Here is an 18,915-nt window from a genome sequence, read left to right as displayed (position 1 = left end):
TCCGGACTGCAAGCCACACCTTCATATAAGCCGCACCCACTCTATTAAAAAATAAATAAATAAATAATGAAAAAAACATGTATAAGCCACACCTTTATATAAGCCGCACCTGTCTATGCTGAAAAAGTAGATATTTACTGCATTTACAGAACAATTTTGACCTGTAAATGTACATGTATGTACCTGAACAGATTCTTTCCTAACAGTGCCTTTGCACTGTTCAGCAACTTGATAAATTAAAACGTAACAAAGCCAATAAAAGATACTTATCTTCATTTCATTGCCCGCTGCCACTCCAGTTTGTCAGTTAAATTCCGCATACCACCTAATTCATAACCTAGTGCATAGCGCTCTCGCCTGTTGAACTCCTCCACCTGCAGTCACATCCTGTTAATTGTAATTGTATTGTATTGTATTGTAATTCTGGTTAGAGCGTCCCAAAGGCGGGAAGAAAAATCCACAAAATAGCCGCACCTTTATATAAGCCGCATGGTTCAAAACCTAGGAAAAAAGTAGTGGCTTGTAGTCCGGAAAATACAGTACATAGTTTTCGTCGACATTCTACACGCAACATGATGTTTACTTTTTGGGGACAATTTATTTAGAAAGCAAGAAATTAAATGTACCGTCGATGTCATGTAACTTTTTTGCTTCTTAACAACCTATCATTGTTCAGCTTCAGAAAACAGGTGAGCCATGATTGGTCGTTGCATGAGCCTTGAGTAACTATGATGTCATTTTCAGTCGACAGCAAGTGGCAAAATGAGATGACAAAAAAAACAAGTGGATTTGGCTGATTAACTCATATTCCACAAACGCAATATTACGTAATCAAAATGCCGTGTGGAGGCGCATAAAACATATTATTGGAAAGAACATTTTTGATTTGATTGCCGTTTATGCCTGAAAAAACTATGTTGATTATTACTAACTCGTAAAAGCTTACATGGTTTAGCACCTATCTTGCAGACGTAGTGGTACCGTCAGTCAGTCACCAATGTCTATGGTCGCAACACGCAGGTCTTTTCATACCTCCGAGAGCTAAAAAGAAGTCCTCAGATTCTCGAGCAGGGATGGGCAACTTCAATGATGAAGGCGGCCACAATTTTGCGCTGTGAATACATTGCTGATGCATTATAAACTATGGTTGTCTGGCTGCTAGAATCGACCACTTTATCACTATTGTTCTACAAATGGACCACTGGGGATGTTCTGTTTGTAATGAAATATTTTTGAGGTTCTGACCAATCCTAATTCATGTCTGTTCACCACAGAGGAAGCTCAGCTGGGACACATACTCTATATCTCACGGGCTCACTGACTGGAGATGATGAGCGGAAGCAGGGACGGTTGAACTGAGGGGAAACAGCCCAACCGACTAGGGGTGTGGACAGAGCGCACGCTCGGGGAAAGAGAGAGAGGAGGGCATATAAAGAGCGACAGCACAAGGCAGACTTTATCCTGCTTGTCCGTCCCGCTTACTCAGGCCTCACAGCAAATGCACATCACCCTGCCCCTTCATTCACTCAGCACACCACCTCCAGCGCACACTCCCGCCCCGCTCTGACCATGTGGAGGATGAACCTCACGGCTATCGTCCTGGTGCTCTGCACTTTCCTGCTATCCAGTAAGTTACTGATTATAACCCCTTATTTTGAAATGTAGATTTCTGATTGTGTTTTGATTCATTTTACTTTCTTCTGTCTCTCTTGTCATTCATTGCATGTGGATTTGGGGTTTATGTTATCAAGTCCGGGCAGCAGGTCATTCTGTTGCCTTGGAGACCAGCCTTAATTTGTAAAAACTGGACGCGGGATTTTTTTTTTTTTACGGGGAAGGCAACTGAACCCCTTCTGCTTTGTAACACAGTTACAGCCCCCTTCACGCCTACATCTCTCATGTGTAAAGAGAATCCCCTCGGGGTTTAATAAAGTTGAAAGTAAGAAGTTGTTTGAAAAACATTGGCGGGTTGCATGGCGGAATGGTGGCCCCAGACACAAAAAGTCTGCTCAGGAGCAGAAAGTTGCAGTTGCGAATAATTATGCTTTGTATCCTGTAGTGCACCCGCGTGCGTGTGCATGCTTGTGGCATGTGTGTGCGAGAGGCTTAATGCCTAATTGCATAGTGATGACTGCATGGCTTTCATGCCACGGCCGCCACCTAATTTCAACTTCAGTCCAGGTTTAATGACTTCTGCAGTGTAAAATGTGGTGTGTCCTTGACCACTATAGCCAGAGAAATGAAAATAGCTCAGGGACAACTTTGAAGAGAGACAAGAACATGTGATGGTTGAACATGCTGATCATTCGTAGACTAATGAGGGGGACTGTCTACATCGGCTGCTTATCAAACGTTAATTCAATTTACAGGTACATGAAAATCCAGTTACTGTCCGCGCTCCTCAACGCAACATCGTATATCATCCAAGTATGTTTGCTACCTCTGAAATGAAAGTTACACTAGCCTGTACATAATATCTAATATCTCCATGAGTGATTCTTTCCTCTCGCCCTCATGCTTGCATATTGTCAGTTACACGTAGTTAATACGTACTTGTTGTGGGTTGAAGCAGATTCCTCCGAGAGGCCAGCCTCCATTCTTCAGTGCTTCTGTGATCACACAGACCTGAAACATTGTTGACGCTTAGCTTTATTCGGCAGCACAGTGTGAATATGCGGCACACGTACATGGAACAAACATAAGTAAAAAATTATTTCACTTGTATCGATAAAATTGCCCATTACAAAAATACGAATAGCAGCTTGGTGTTTGAGGTCAAAGGCCATCATGAAGTGAAGCTAAGTGACTTCTTGAGTCTCGCTCTTGGCGTGAAACCGCTGCAAGATCAGGAGGTTTAATTGAATCCACATTAAATTTAGTAGCGGTGATGTCATCAGCTCCTCAAGGGCGAGGCAGCTGACCGGCCCATTTTGAACACCACTTTGTTGTATTCACACAAACAAGCAGAGAGCTCGCATCTCCCGGAGTCAACCACTAAGTGCATTCAGAAGACGGAGTTAGGCAGATGAAAGCTAAACCCTTCAGAAGAGCAAAGAACTCCAATTTGTATTGTTGCACCAGCTGGCAGACATTTTAGTTTAGACTTCTTGTAAATAAGAAGGACTGCGACAGGCAAACGCAAGAAAAACTTGATTGCTGAGACTGCGACTGTGTTTACTAGCACAAACGTGACCGCAGCGCAATGAGCGGGCAGATCACACGACTCTCGTTGATCAGTGCTTATGCACTTTGTAACACTACAAAGGAAATTGAAGGCAGTTTTGGATGACGTCATTCGACCCCTCCTTTAGCATTTCATTTTTTTTAGGGCTTGAAAACCCAAACTGTTCAAGGCTGTGTGGGTGGGGGACGAACCATGTCTCCCTTCAGCTCATCATCTTCTGTGGCTCGCTCTTTGATGAAGTCAAGGTCAACGGAAGCAGCGACAATCAGTGTTAAAATGAACCACACCATACCAAGATACTGGCTCAGGGTCGGGGGTTTCCAAAACGTGCAGTGCATGTGATTCTTTCAGCATACCCTTGCCAATGATCAGTATGCCCTTTGTGCACTGAATGTGTATCATGTGACCATGCAAGATGGTGCAAGCCATGGAGACTCAGATAACACAAAACAGACTGAAATTACTAGCATTTATATTTGACCGCAAAATGCAGCTGTCACAGTTCCAGTTTCATGACACAGTAATATTAATGTAAAGCAGAAAATATGACACTCTGTGCCAGCATTTTTTTTTTCCAGTAAGAGTATAATGCCTCACGTTCATCTTATAGATATTGTCTTTGATATGGAAATGTTACCACGTGTCCTGTAATCTTAACAACCTCACAGCGAAAATCTTCTTGGGCAGAGTTCTTAACGGGGTATTTCATAACTGGTGAGAAGTCACTGAAAAAGCATCAGTACTGCTGAAAAAGGAAGTCAACCCAAACATTTTTTTTTCAAGAATATGTTCTATGCTGGCCCACTAGTTGAAACAAGGCATTCTGATAAATATTGCGTTTGAGGAATAAGAGTTAATGCATCCCTTTTTAGCCATCTCAGGGGGTGGCCATTTTGTCACTTCTGTTGACTAAAAATGACAACACAACTACTTAGGGCTCAGGTAATGACCAATCACGGCTGGCCTGCTTTCTGAAGCTCAGTCGTGATTGGTCGTTAGCTGAGCCTTGAGCAACTGTGTTGTTAGTTTCAGTCGACAGAAGAGACAAAATGGCCACCCCCTGAGATGGCTAAAAAGGGATGCATTCACTCTTATTCCTCAAACGCAATATTTATCAGAATGCCTTCTCTGAGCCCTGGGTAGTTTTGATGTCATTTTCAGTCGACAGAAATGACAAAATGGCCGCCCCCTAAGATGGCTAAAAACAGGTGGATTTTGCTGCTTAACTCATGTTCCACAAACACAATATTAATCACAATGACATATTTCAACTGGTGGGCCTGCATAGAACATATTCTTGAAAAAATATGTTTGTGTTGACTTCCGTTTTAAGGAAATAATATCAGATCAAAAAGGAATGCGAAGTGTTAAGCGCATATAGTGCTGGCTTTGGCCACCAGCCACTGTCGCTCACTGAAGTCAGTCAGGAAAAGTGTCAAAAGAAAAGGGAGGAAAGGTATTCGCCGCTTTTCTGTACTCATCTTTAATGAGGAAATGTCTTATTCTGATAAATCTGCTGCTTGGATTCATGAATTCATGTTGTTGCGCCGTTCAGCTGTTGACTTGCCGGTTTCCCACTTAACTGTGTTTGTTTTCTTTTTATACTTCAGGAGGAAGACGTGCTTAGTTTGTGGGGACTTTTAACTAAATGATGATGCGGATTAAAAGCATCAGCATAATTCTCCTTACATTTATCATCAACATCATTACACCATGACACCACTATCAAAAATCAATCCGTAAATTCCTCAAACATAAGCGTGGGCCGAATATTACCATTGACTTCTTTTAAAGCCATTGCTATTGACCAGCATTCTTTTGGCTCAAATGTTTTGATTGTTAACGTCGCGTCAGATGCTGAAGGGTGTGGATCTGTTACATAAGCCTGTTGGCAGCCTTAGGTCAGGCCAGGGTGTGGGTTCACTTGGACCCAGAGTTACAGCGTGATCCAGCAAAGTAATTAAACGTGGAGTCTGTGCTCCGTCACTGTGCCAATTATCCACAGCCGTGGCTTGCAGCAAGCTAAACACATTAAAACCAATAAACCAAATAGTGCCCGCCATCAGTGTCCACTCCGCTAGCTCATCTGCCAGCCTTTGCAGATACGCCGGCCATAAGAAACCCCCCTCTGCCTTACGTTCATGTGCTGCTCCGTTCCAAAGAAAACACATTTCCGATTTAAAAAGACCTGTGTCACAGCCAGCTCAGTGGTCATCCAGGAAAGGGGGCTGACTTGGAGAAGTAAATCATCTCGTAACAACATTTACCCAGTGAAACAAGCCTAATGAATAGCAGACGATGCGATAAAGGTTCAACTTTCCTGTTCCAATTACTGCTCTTCTAGTGAGCTTTATTGTTCTTTGTTCCCCAAGCACCCTGCAGCACCACCACATGATTTAAGCAGTGTAAAGAAAAATAGAAACCAAAACAACGTTCTCTTCTCGTGTTTCTCGTCAACTTTGAGAGGACAGCCAACACCCAGGCTGTGCAACCAGCCACACGTTAATGAGCAGCAAAAAAAAAAAAAAGAGCTTGGAAGTGTGCCTTTTCCATTTAAGATTGACTTCATCTCAAGGCAGCAGGCCATATCGCATTGATGAATCCATGTTGGACAACCAGGCAGGGTTATCTTTACAAAGCAAAGTTGGCTCACCTCAAGGGAGAAATGTTTTTAATGAGACTGGCCGAGCATGCTTTACTGCAGTCTAATTATAGTTCTGTGCAAGCATATTTAGCGCTTCCTAATTGCACGCAAGCGCTTTCCCAAAGATGGCACAAGGTGCTCAGATTGGTTACCACATTGTAAACGCTCACTGTATGACCTCCATATGTGCTTGAGAAAGTGTTTCTTCTGTAGGTTTTTCTTTCCTCGTATGAGCTTGAGGGCCACAATCGAATCCCAACCTGATCGTTCAGCGTTATGGGTCTGTGAGTCTTTTTACAACCTTCACCACCCCCACCAGCTTAGTTTCATGTAAGGGCAGCAGCTGGAATGGAGAAGTCCACAAACATCTGCCGCCTCCAACACAGCTGGCGATTCCACTTTCTTGTCGCCTTACAAAGTGGACAGACCAGTTTGGAAACACTGGTTTTGAATTTCACCAACTATTTTAATAAGTGAATTAGGAGTTGAATAAAAACATTGGCCATGTTACTTTCATCCTTCTTGGGGGTTCGTTCCAACTCTGGGTTTTAGAAGCCTTGTGTTGCAGCTCCATGAAGAAAGGGGCCATATTTCTTAGCAAAGCCATATTGCTATGATTACAGTCAAGTGTGTCTGTAGTGGTACTCCCCAATGGGGAAAAACTGTATTATCTCTCACTGTCTGATACATTAGTTCTAAACAGCATTGTCAATTCAAATAATTTGGAGTTAAATCAACCCAAACATATTTTTTCAATAATATGTTCCCAGCAGGCCCACTAGTTGAAACACAGCATTTGGATTAATCGTGCGTTTGTGCAATATGAGTAAAGCAGCAAAATCCACCCGTCTTTAGCCATCTTAGGGGGGGGGGCCATTTTGTAATTTCTGTCGACTGAAAATGACATCAAAACTACCCAGGGCTCAGGGAACGACCAATCACAGCTCACCTGTTTTCTAAAGCTGAGCCGTGATTGGTCGTTACCTGAGCTCCGAGCAGTTGTGATGTCATTTTCAGGCGACAGAAGTGACAAAATGGCCGCCCCCTGAGATGGCTAAAAAGTGGTGGATTTTGCTGTTAACTCATATTCCACAAACACCATATTAATCAGAATGCTGTGTTTCAACTAGTGGGCCTGCTGGGAACATATTCTTGGAAAAAAATATGTTTGGGTTGATTATCCTTTCTAATGATACTTTACAACCGAAACAAAACATTCTCTCTCCAGATACAGCAACTTCAATCGGCAGTATTTATAGGTTACAATCATGTTATATGTTTTCCCAGCCACTCCACAGGCAAAATTCACGAATCGCAATCATTGCTGCCCTGAAACCTGGTGAGGATTTTTTGGGGCGCATACCACCATACCTAACGCAGAGTCGCCCATATGCGTGTGCATGGGTGAACGTTATCTGTTATCCACACTGTGCTCACCTCTGCAGGTCAACCCATGGCTGTGGGAGTGCTGTGACAGACACATCCTGTCCAAGGATGTGCATGGATACATTCCAAAACCTGTTGTTGTTAATTCCTTTCACTCCCCCCACAACTCCAAACGGTCTTATGTTTGGTTTAAAAACACCATGGGTGTGGACTGGGTGGAAAAGTCAACTTTTACCACCCTTCTATGTGGGAACAAAAACAGTTGTCAATTCGTGTACTCGAATGGTGTTTGAGTATTCAAGGAACCTTTAGGGAAAGAAGTAGTGTCATTTTTTTTCATAGTGGGCCAGGATGTTGGGTAGTGTTATATTACAGAGGAGCATAGTCATGGGGCCGCAATGACCACCCTCAAAACTGCTCGGGCAAATGTTGGTTTAGTTTTCAAAGCTTCAGTCATTTTCTTTCATCAGCACTCACACTGCATTTTATTACATTTTTACAAAGGTCAACCACTGTTTATGCCAATTGCTTAACTCTAGAAACTGCTTCCTCTCTTGCAAAAAAAAAGTTGCTTGAAGCTTTTTCACATGATATTTTTCATCTGGAAAGAAGTTTAAATGTCATCTGTAATTTGAAGAAAACATTTTGTTGTACAAATACTCCTCAAAGCTTATGACTTGTTTTTGATGCTTGGTAGTTCACCCAGTAACATTGTATAATTTGTAATTCTGCTTTATCTCTTTTACTCTCACTATTCCATTTCCACAAAACCTGTGAAGCGATGTGGAATAGGCAAAAAAAAAAAAACGACATTACATGTTGGTGATGAGCATGGAATTTTCTTCACTTATCACAGTAACCCCTCGAGGGTAGTTGCTTGGCCTTGGCAAAAATGTGCTCACCCTGAACGCACCATTCACGTTGTTTTTTGGGCCGTTCACTTGCTAGGCAGACACGCCAAGCAGACAACCACTTGTAGTGACCAAAAGATAATTGTTAGGAAGTCACGACTCTCATGTTGTGGTCAAACGTATTGTCTTCCTGACTGAAGCTTAACCAACAACCATTTTGGAGACTGGTGCCTTTATTTGAGAGGCGAGTTCAAAAACGAGGCAAACATGTCGTGGTTGCAGCCTCTAAAATGGGATGAGTTACGTGTTCTTTCTGATTTATCTTGTAGGAGGGAGACACTTTGATCTTTGGCCTATTGGTCATTTGACAGAGGGTGTGAAGATGCCCCTGAAGACTTCACTTGTTTTGCTTTTTTTGAGTTATTTGATACTTGAAAGGAGCCAAGATGAAAAGCTGACCCAAAGTGATCTTGATGGTTATATACAATTGATTGCTAACTTAGTTAAGGAGGTATTTACAAGCAGACATTGGAAGGTCGTCTCAAGGGTCTTCTCTGCACATCTGGAAGCAACACGGGTGTGGCACAGAAAAGAAAGCCAGGGCGTTGCCTCTATATTGTCTGGGTGGAGGTCAAATCCAAAATCCTTAAGGCTGCTGACACTTCCCCCTTGAGCATGAAGTCACAGGTTTCTCAGCTTTCTGACGAGCCAAGTGATTGCTGCTTCACATTTCCCTCCCCTACTCAAAAGCGCTCCAATGCCGACAGGGAGGAAGTTGGCTTCCTCTCTTGACACCACGTGCAAAATGCCGCTGGTGTCCACTGGTCTCTCACAGCCGCCCTTTAATCAGGTGTGACAGTATTTGTTTTTACTGGAATTCCAACAAGGTTTCCCACCCTGGATCCATACGCTATAGAAATGGTAAGGACGGCACCGGTTCCACATTGGATGATGAGTAGAAAGACCTGGGCGCTGTAGTCGAATACAATGAATAATATCCATACTGAAGTCATTTAAGATTTTTTTTTTGTTTATGTGGCAAACCAAAAATACATCTAGAAAATATGATGCAGCTGTAGAATGAGTTAACAGAGATGCCCTTTCACCATTATATTATTATCATAGTGGTTTTACCAAAGCTATAGCATTTCTCAGGCTCTTACTGGAAAACAACAACTGCTTTTAGCGTGACCTCAGCTTACACGTGAGTAACATCATGCTCTGTTATGGGAATGGAGTCCCGATTCAACACTAAGGCTGTGAAAATGATCTTTAAAGCGGAAATCAACCCAAACATATTTTTTTCAAGAATATGTTCCCAGCAGGCCCACTAGTTGAAACACGGCATTCTGATTAATATTGCATTTGTGGAATATGAATTAAGCAGCAAAATCCACCCGTTTTTGCCATTTCGGGGCTGCCATTTTGTCATTTCTGATTGGTGATTGGTCATTGCCTGTGAGCCCTGAGTAGTTGTGATGTCATTTTCAGTCGACAGAAGTGACAAAATGGCCGCCCCCAGAGATGGCTAATAATGAATGGATTAACTCTTATTACAATAAATGCAATATTTATCAGAATGCCTTGTTTCAACTAGTGGGCCTGCATAGAACATTTTCTTGAAAAAAAATATGTTTGGGTTGACTTCCACTTTAAAGCAACAAGGCTATAGGTGGCTATCTAGGATTAATTCACAGTACCTCTTCAATATTATTTCTGAATGGTGTCTTTTAATTAATCATTGTTACAGTTATGGATTTTAAATGGTCATTCGGGGAAAAAAGGGTATTGAGGGGCTTGACAGTGCCAGAGCGACGTGTCTCTCTGAGGGCCCACACACACCGGCGTTGTTTAGTCCTGTTGCACTGAACCCCATAGGATTTATCCCACTGCCACACACCATTTGGGTTAGTGTGAAAGCAGAAGTCAAACACGAGTAGGCTACTATAACAAATATACATTCACGCCATTATATATATATATATATATATATATATATGTATTTTGTCAAGACAAAAAAATGCAGCATGGAAGCCTCCATATGCCATCATGATTCTATATTGCATCCTCTCTTCTACTTATGGTCTGTGGCATGCCACATCAAAGGGGGAAGAACAGCAGGCTGGGAGCTTCATGGAGCTCAGGCTGGAAATCTGCGCCGTGTTGCCAGTTTGGTCTGCATCATACAATGTACTGTATATTGTTCATATGGAGCAGAAGTACATTGTGTAATGATTTGAATGTGTAATGGCCACTCAGCGCATCCATCCTCGAAAGAAGGAATTCTTTGTGTCTTATTTTGTCAGCATTTTTATTGAGTTGAGTGCCAGCAATAACGTTCTATGAAGCATACATAGAGGGGTTGATTCCATTCAGTGGTGTTGTAAATAAACATTTTGCTTCCCCACAATTTTGGACTATTAAATATCGCAGCTCAAGCTGAATTATCTGAAGATTATGCCCACAAACAGCATGTTCAAATGTACGTGAATGTGAGCCTGAATGCTCATCTTCGCGTCGGTCCTATGATCGACTGGTGATCGGGCCGGGGGGAATCCCGCCGCTCAAAGTCAGCTGGGATAGACTCTAGTCTTCCATGTGACCCCGAACAGCAAAAGGGGGGTTGAGAATACATGCCTGGAAACTGGAAGGCCTGTGAACGTAGACACAAATCACTTGCATTTTTATGTGACATCAATATGGTAATAATGAAAATAATTTGGCAAAGACAAAACTATTTGTCCATTGGAGGAAAAAAACACCTCCCTCCACAGTCTCTGCACCACCCAACTTCATCCATGCGTTATTTCAAACATTGCCCAGATGAAGAACAGATAGTACAGAGACAATCGGTCCATACGTGTCTCCTAATTAGTTGCGGAACACCCAGGTCAGCCTCTTGAGTTTTGGTTTCCCAAGCCAAGCTGTTTAAACCACCCCCCTAAAAACAATCCAGTGTTTACAGCGGCAACACATTCTCAAGACTGCTCCTCTGATGCTCAGGTTTGTCAGTCAAACCGAGCTTTTAAGTTGCTGTTCTTTCTCTAAATTTGCAGATGGTGTGTTGGGCCAAGATGATCTTGCAACAGATGCACCGGAAAGTAATCCGGCCGCAGATGACAGTGGCGGTAGGTTTCTGGATGCGGCAATTGTGGAATCGGAATCAATAACAATGATGTGACGTGTGTTCATACGTGCATGTTTTTGTCAGCACACTATTGCTTCCAACCTTAAAAAGATTTCATACGGTACAATAAATGACCCAATAAGACTATTTCACGGTGTAGGCCATAATAGCAACTACAAATACGAACTACAGTAGATTATTCTTTCTCTTTGTGATGCTCCGTTTGAAGGTTTGCAGGTACTCTGGTTTCCTCCCACATTCCAAACGCCAATTGGCTTATCTGAAGGCTATAAAGTCTACATAGGTGTGAATGTGAGTGTGAATGGTTGTTTATATGCTGGCTGGAAATGTGCATTTGCCTCCATTCATTAGCTTTATCCATGTACCCTCAGTCACTCCCAGCGTAATGGACTCGGGTGCCCAGCCAGAGACCACCGTTGCTCCAGATTTGGGTGTCCCTCCAGTGGCTGAAGGAGAGTCTGACACACCTGCTGAAAATATGCCTACCCCGGAGAACAATTCTCCCAGTGCTGACAACCAGGAAGGCGGAGCCTCGGGCACCACGGCTGGCCCCGGCGCTCTGGGCGATGATGGCACACTAGTCCTGGAGTCGTCAGATTTGTCCGACATCGGTACAACAAAGGTGAAGACATTTCGAAAAGATGTGTTGATTACTGTTGGGTGTGGTGTAAAAGTATACGCAACATGCACTGTATCTCATGTCACTTCCTGTCTCCGCAGCCCATGGTGGAGTGTGTCGGGAAGGAGGAGATTGATGAGAGTAAAGCTGTCAAGGCTCTCGTCACTAAAACTAACTGTGTGGGTACATCGCATTCGTTTCTTAACGTAATTTCACTTTGAGGCAACAGTGACTAGTAGGAATCCGTCACCTTAGATGTGGTTTTGCCAAAGCTGGACATTCGTCTATGCTTTAGTCCGTCTATGAGTTCCAGTCTATATTTCAGATCCACTTGGTCGGTCCAAGTCAGCCAAACGGCATTGAGAACGGACTTTATCGGTACCACGTCACACGCAGGTACCCCACTCATGACACGCAGCCAAACAAAGAAGAAATAAAAAAATAAAACAGCCTTGTATACCTTCCGGTCCCACAGACGCAATGACATGTGCCCCGTTTTGTTTTTATTTCACCGATCAACACACTGTGTGTCTGTTGTTTTCATTTGATATTTTTCCTTTATTTGGCGGCGTGTCTGCTTGTGTGGCACCTGCGTGTGACGTGAAAATTCTGTTCTCGACGCTGATTGGCTGTCGCCGACGAGGGATGGACTGCCACCACGTGGGTCGGCCGGAAATACCGTCCAGAAGTTATGGACGATGCCCAGCTTTGGGTTTTGCCATTCAGTGTGACGGTTTTCCAAGTAGTCCAACATATAAACTTTTTTTTAATATACAGTTGACCAAAAACTGGTTTCTTTGAAAGAATTCCAAACATTTTCTCCACCCACCAAACTTGTAGTACTTTCAGTTCAGTTCGTTTTGGATGTGTTGGACTCTGTCGATGCGTTTACATGTAAACGGAAAAGGCAGTTCCCCCCGAGTTAGTTTTAATGGTTGAAAGAGACCTTCTATTTACCAACCTAATCCAGCATTCAGACTATCTATCCCTTTACGTTTCAGGTAGCGACACTTATAAAACGGAAGCCTTTTCAAAGCATCTCTTCGAAATTCCTCAGGCATTGTAAATCATCGGCCTGTTGCTGGTGGATGAAAAAGGACTAATATTTCCTCTCTTAGTCTGGTGTCCGTAGGGCAAAAGGGGGAAGTGCACGGGTCCGGCTCCTTTTAACCCTTATATTCTGCCAAGCTAGTTCAAATTTAGCTCAAAAGTGCCTATTGGGGAGCAGTGTCTCTCAGCCTAAATGCACACCAACAAATGAAATGATCATGGCATGTGATGTTGGCTTCTGGGATAAATCTGATAAGAGGTTGATTCTTTGAAATACTCGAATGATTTAGAACGTCAATCTTTACAGTTTTATTCTGGATTTTGCAAAATAGTTTTGGAGCATCCCCGTTCAAGGCTTGATCAGATAGTTAACGTTGTAAGGACGTTGTTGGCAAACGTCTTTGAGACAAGTGAACGCTTCATCTCATATGACATGGATGTTTTGAATAAATTCCAGTCATATCACACCGCAGAGTATTGAGCTGTTCCAAACGAATGGTACGTAGATGTGAACAGTTGACCCCCTTCTTGGGTTTTAACTGTAACATTTACAAGGCTAAAGGACCATCTGAAAAAGTCATCTACTGCGCTCAACATAAAACCAAACATGGACTAAACTGCCAAAGAATGTGTTTGTTCATGAAGCATGCAATAAAGGAAGAGCAGATGAATGACTTTACTTCAGGAATGATTGCTTTAGACCTGCTAAACCATAAATCATATCCATAATGCATTGCATCAGTGGGTAGTGGAACCTGCTGAACTTCAAATTCCTCATCAACTGTGAGTCCAGTAAGCCACACAAGGGCAAGTTGAGTGCAGGAGACATGATGCATCACATGATGCACCGCATGTGACACAGACAGATGCAGAAGAGCTTGGCTTCCATGGGAGTGATTGTGGAGCACAAATTCAGCCCTACTGAGTTTTCCTCCTCCCCGCCTCACAAAATCTGGATTGTGCAGCTGCAGGCTCGGTCCCAATTAGCCGTGAGTCGGGGGTTTGCTCACAAGCGTCTCCTGGGAACAAAGAGAGACGCCTGGATCGCATTATAGAAAATGAAGAGTGATCCCAAGTCTTCATTGTGCAATGAGGTGATATCATCGTTCACTACTAGGTGGAGGAAAAGCAGCAAGTATTACATACAGCTGCGGTCTACTTCGCTGACGCACACAAAAGCCTTCGTGCTCTGAGAACATTCCGGAAATCGCATTTGTCTTTTGGCCACAAAACCCCACCCTGATCAGCAAATGCGAATATTTTTAAGATATTATTTGCGCAAACTAGGGAGTGACTATCCAGGGGAAAAAATGTTTATAGTGAAACAACAGGAGTGTCAAACCCATTTTTGCCACGGGCCACATCACAGTCACGGTGTCCCTCGGTGGGCCGTTACGATTGTGAACCCATATGAATGTAGGATCGCCTTATATTATCGAAAATAATTCACGGATAACTCGTTTTGAAATCAGAATCCAGTAAATAGTTTTTGCAACTATTTGTCAATTTATTTCAAAGGAGGAATTGGTAACAAATATTAGTCAAGTCAACACACATGAGTTGACTTCACGGACCACATAAAATAATGTCGCGGGCCGGATCTGGCCCCCGAGCCTTGAGTTTGACACCGGTGCTCTAACCAGTTAAGCAAATAATTGTCAGTGTTCAACCAATATCCAAAGTAGAAATGAACTGTAATTTTATTTCTGCATTTTCAGATGGACACAAAGCAAATCCTTGAAGAGAGCAGTATCCAATGCTACACTGAAAACTGTCGAATCAAAGTCTACCAGGAGGGCAATAATATACACATGGTCAGGAATGATGGTGGGTATTGCCGGTATGAATTTGCAGGGAGTGGACAACATGCATTTTTGTAAATCTGGTAATCATTAGTGATTTCTAAAATCTGTTTCCTTCTCTATGTGCAGCTAAACCAAATACTCTGGTTGAAGCCCTCAAGGGGGAATTGAAAGACAAGGTAAGAGAGCACAAAACCTGACCCAGGTTTGGATGATATGGTACTCGAGTTACTGAAACCTACCCTTTTTTTTTTTTTTTTTTTCCAATTTTCAAAAATATACAGTGATGGTATCAATTTGCTAGAGCAAGAATCCCATTGATTTTGAATAGTAACCAATCAGTTTCGTGAAGTTTTTGGCAGTACTGTAATGCTTGCAGTTTTCAACAGATTTTCTTTGCTGCTTGTGTTTCTCATTCAACCCGCCATAACTGTGTGAGTGTTTTATCTGCAACATTCGCTTTTGTGTTTGCAGTTGGGAGTGACAAATTTGGAGGCGCCGTTGTCTTCATCATCATCCTCATCAGGCCGCTCTGTATTTGTGGGCATTCTGATCACCGGTCTTCTGGTTGCGGCCGCCATCGTTGCTGGATACTGCAAATGCCAACGCAGAACTGATAGCAAGGGAGTCAAGCTGGTGAGTAGTTTAACATTTGCCCGCTGGACATATCACAGATTTTTGATTTATTTATTTTTACCTCAGAAGAAAATTATATTGCATTTACTATTCATCTCAATGCACTGTCAGTAGGTGAGTGATGTGTCCAGGGTGTTACCAGATAATCATGAAGCAAGAAATGTTTCCATGAAAATAAAACAGCATCCTCAAATTATTGAAAACCTTTTGTAGCTTGAGTTTTACTTAAACAACATGTGCTTTTAATGCCACAATAATCCTTTTATCACAAGAATCACTTTACAAAAAATAATTTAAATGTTTTTCATGAATCTATGTATCCTTCTTGCTGTCCATTTTCAATTGGAAATCAAAAAATTTTAAGTTGTTATTTGTTTCATACGCAAAAAAAAGTTGATTCCAGATTTTTCAGAAATCAATTTTAGACTCAGATTAATAATATTTGAAAAACGGGCTGCAGGTGTGAGTTTGAGTTTATTATTTAATGGATCAAGTTGAAATTACCCGGGAGTTTGATAATGATATGTTAGCCTGTTTTACTAAAACAGGGGTGCCCACACTTTTTCAGCCTGAGAGCTACTTATGACATGACCGAGTCAAAATGATCTACCACCTACTAAAAATACAAAACACATCATTTATATATATTCAGAATCTGTTTTATATGTACTATAGATGATGGTGTACCTTGCATGACTGCATCAACCTATATAGCACAATACCAAACAATGTTTTGTGATGACCTTACTCTGATGACTTGCACTGAATGGAACCAGCCAGGGACGCATAGTCCGGACAGTAGCTGCTGATAGCCAGCCTCAAGCAGATTTGCAGCAACAACAATCCACCCATTCGCGCGTATGAAACAAGTCAACCTTTTTGCACACTATGCTAATGCTAACAATATTGCTGGCCGTCGAGTGAACAGGACGCTGTGTGTGACTTAGTATGCCCGATGCTGATTGGCTGCCGCGAAGCGAAATGGCAAAAAAGTTGACTTGTTTGCCGAATGGAGCGAATGGGCGGATTTCCAGTGCTTCGCTTCGCATCCCACTGTCCCAAACGCAACATTTAGGCCGCCCAGCACGCAACCGCGCCCGCCCGCGCGAACTACATTGGCTCCAATTCAAACGCGCCGCCAGAAAGGCTCCCAACGCAGTTGGTGTGAACGTAGCATGAACGTAGCAATACAGTAGTGAGGACGGATGATAGGCTGGCGATCTACCCACAATGCCTTTGCGATCACGTAATGGGCAACCCTGTACTAAAAGAATGTACATCGCAAACACAAGATTTTGGAAAAATTGATACAAAAAATCCTGTCGGAAAATCCCATTTTTAACCTGGATTTAAAAGCATTTACACTTGGGGCTGACTTCTGTTGGCTACTGATTCCATTTGCGCGCAGCATAACAGCCAAATGCTGCTTCACCATGTTTGCTTTGAACTCTGGGCTCTACTAATTGACTCGAGTCCACAAACCTCAGAGCCCTATTGGGTTAATAAACCATTAGCATTTCTTTAATGTAATGAGGACCTAAATCCTTCAGCACATTTTATACCTTTAGCAGAATTGTGTGCAAGATTTTAAAAACATTACTAAGTGTTGAATAATAAAAACGACACAAAAACAACCATCCACAATTCATATACAGATACTGTCTAGCATTCCACAGACTTTGAAGTACAATACGTGCAGTGCAGAATACTGCTTCTAAAGTTAGATGCATCACAACCTTAAAGTTTTAAATAAACAAAGCTAGGATGGTTTCGCTTTCCATCCCTTGTTTGCCAAGTTGCCATCTTCTAAAGTGGATTTGTGGCTTGAATTCCTGTTGAGAGGTATTGCACACATAACACTGTACTATACAACTAGAATAGCCCTCCACACACATAACAGCCTTTTGCCGTTTCATTTTTTTGTTATGATTCTTTACAAGCATCAGTAACAGTTTGTTGTCGCAAGTAAAGAGACGTTTGCCAGGAAAAGAAAAAAACAAATAACTGTCTGTCTTGTTTTCTACATTGTAATCTGTGAAATTGGTGAATTTGCCCAACCCAACTTTTGATGTTTTTGACATGCTTGTGCTCGACTTGCAGGCAGAGGACACTTATCCAGTGGATCAGGAGAACCAGGGGAACACCCTGGTGTCCGTGGCTCCGCTTAGCCCCCCGACAGAAACCCAAGACAAACCCAATGTGAACGGGGAATCTCTTGAAGCCGCCAAAACGGAGCCTCCTCCGACCAATGGCCACTCTGCCGCCAAGACTGCAGACACGGAGCTCTGAACAACCTCTTACCCTCACATGCACATCCCACACATGCACACACACTGACACGCGCACACCAACACAGACATATTCATACAAGCCCAACTCAGACCCAACCATGTATTCATCAGGGACATCAACACTGCCCTGGCCACCTATATTCCCTTCTTTGGCTGGGCCCCCACAACGAGCACCAGGAAAACTAGTCGGATAATGACAAAGTTGGCGACGGTGGATTTTAACGACGGCTCAGTTCCTAACTTGTTGACGGCACTCGAGCTAGAGAATGGGAGATGGGCGCTTTTTGGGTGGGACCAAAATGAATTTTAGCATGACTCACTCATGACCGGGTCCCGTGAGGGCCGCAGCTGCTTCGTACTGTCGACACCCATCAGCCAGCGTGTCATCAAGTTCGGCGCTACACCCTCCGCTACAACATATGACACATACGCACATGTGCCTCAGTCAGATGAAGCTTCGTCCCCTTGAATTATTGAGCATGTAGGGGTGTGAAGGGGTGTGTGGGTGTGTGTGTGTGTGTGTGTGTGTGTGTGTGTGTATCATCCTGATGCCTGCAGGCTTCTTCTGCTAACTGTATGTATGCATGACTTTACGTGGTCTTTTTTTTCCACTCTAATGTTAACATGTGCCAAAGGTATTGTTCTGCTGAAGTTCAACCTCATCATTTTTCGTCACCACGACAGTCACAATGCCAACATGCCTTCGGAGGCGGGCTGAAATTCAGAAGATAAACTGACTGTATAAATATCTAACTTGGCAAAGCTACTCATCAGTGTTATTTTCTATTCATTATAATGTACTGTGTATGCTATTTTATATCAGTATTCTTATGAGCGGTTTGATGCAATTGTTGTCTTTTTTTAAATGCTATTAGCAAGTCTGTTATTTTGCTTCAACGTGCCAGTTTTCACTTGAAAGCCGTTGGACAACATGAACACTGTGGCACATTTAACAAAGCAAGCAAAGTACATGGTGGTGCAAGTGTGTGATGTTTTTTTTTTTTTAATTTCTTACATTTTAGTTGCAAGAGATTCAACACATAAGGAAACTACTGTTTTAAATGTTAACCTGGAGCCCAATTTGACCTGATTTAATTTTGTATCGTGTTATTACTCACATTCCACTCTGACTGCTTTGTTTCACAAGCAGATGGTTTAAATTGGATTTAAGATCAAAAGAATCAAATAAAAGTTTTTTTTTGTTTTTTTTAATGTCGTGCTTGTTTTTCTTGTTTTATGTGCTAAGCCACTGTTTCAATTGAAGCTTCATCTTAAATGGCCACAGGTCAAGTGAAGATTGTCTG

At 42.6% G+C, this 18,915-nt stretch overlaps 1 protein-coding gene across 1 annotated transcript; it reads left to right on the top strand.

The window, feature by feature from the left end:
* The first annotated feature begins 1,533 nt into the window (after positions 1 to 1,533).
* Positions 1,534 to 18,823, top strand: LOC147153089 (uncharacterized). The gene is made up of 8 exons (XM_086023917.1): positions 1,534 to 1,627; positions 11,122 to 11,193; positions 11,585 to 11,835; positions 11,934 to 12,011; positions 14,601 to 14,709; positions 14,814 to 14,863; positions 15,159 to 15,320; positions 17,421 to 18,823. The coding sequence occupies exons 1-8, from the start codon at positions 1,570 to 1,572 to the stop codon at positions 17,607 to 17,609; spliced, it is 969 nt and encodes a 322-aa protein (XP_085880043.1). The 5' UTR covers positions 1,534 to 1,569; the 3' UTR covers positions 17,610 to 18,823.
* The last annotated feature ends 92 nt before the right edge of the window (positions 18,824 to 18,915 follow it).

Source organism: Filicampus tigris, chromosome 1 (genome assembly GCF_054856515.1).
Source record: "Filicampus tigris isolate MCC_2025a chromosome 1, RoL_Ftig_1.0, whole genome shotgun sequence".
NCBI classification, from domain to species: domain Eukaryota; kingdom Metazoa; phylum Chordata; class Actinopteri; order Syngnathiformes; family Syngnathidae; genus Filicampus; species Filicampus tigris.
Note: the sequence above shows the minus strand (reverse complement) of the source record. Positions and strands in the feature narration are given on the sequence as shown.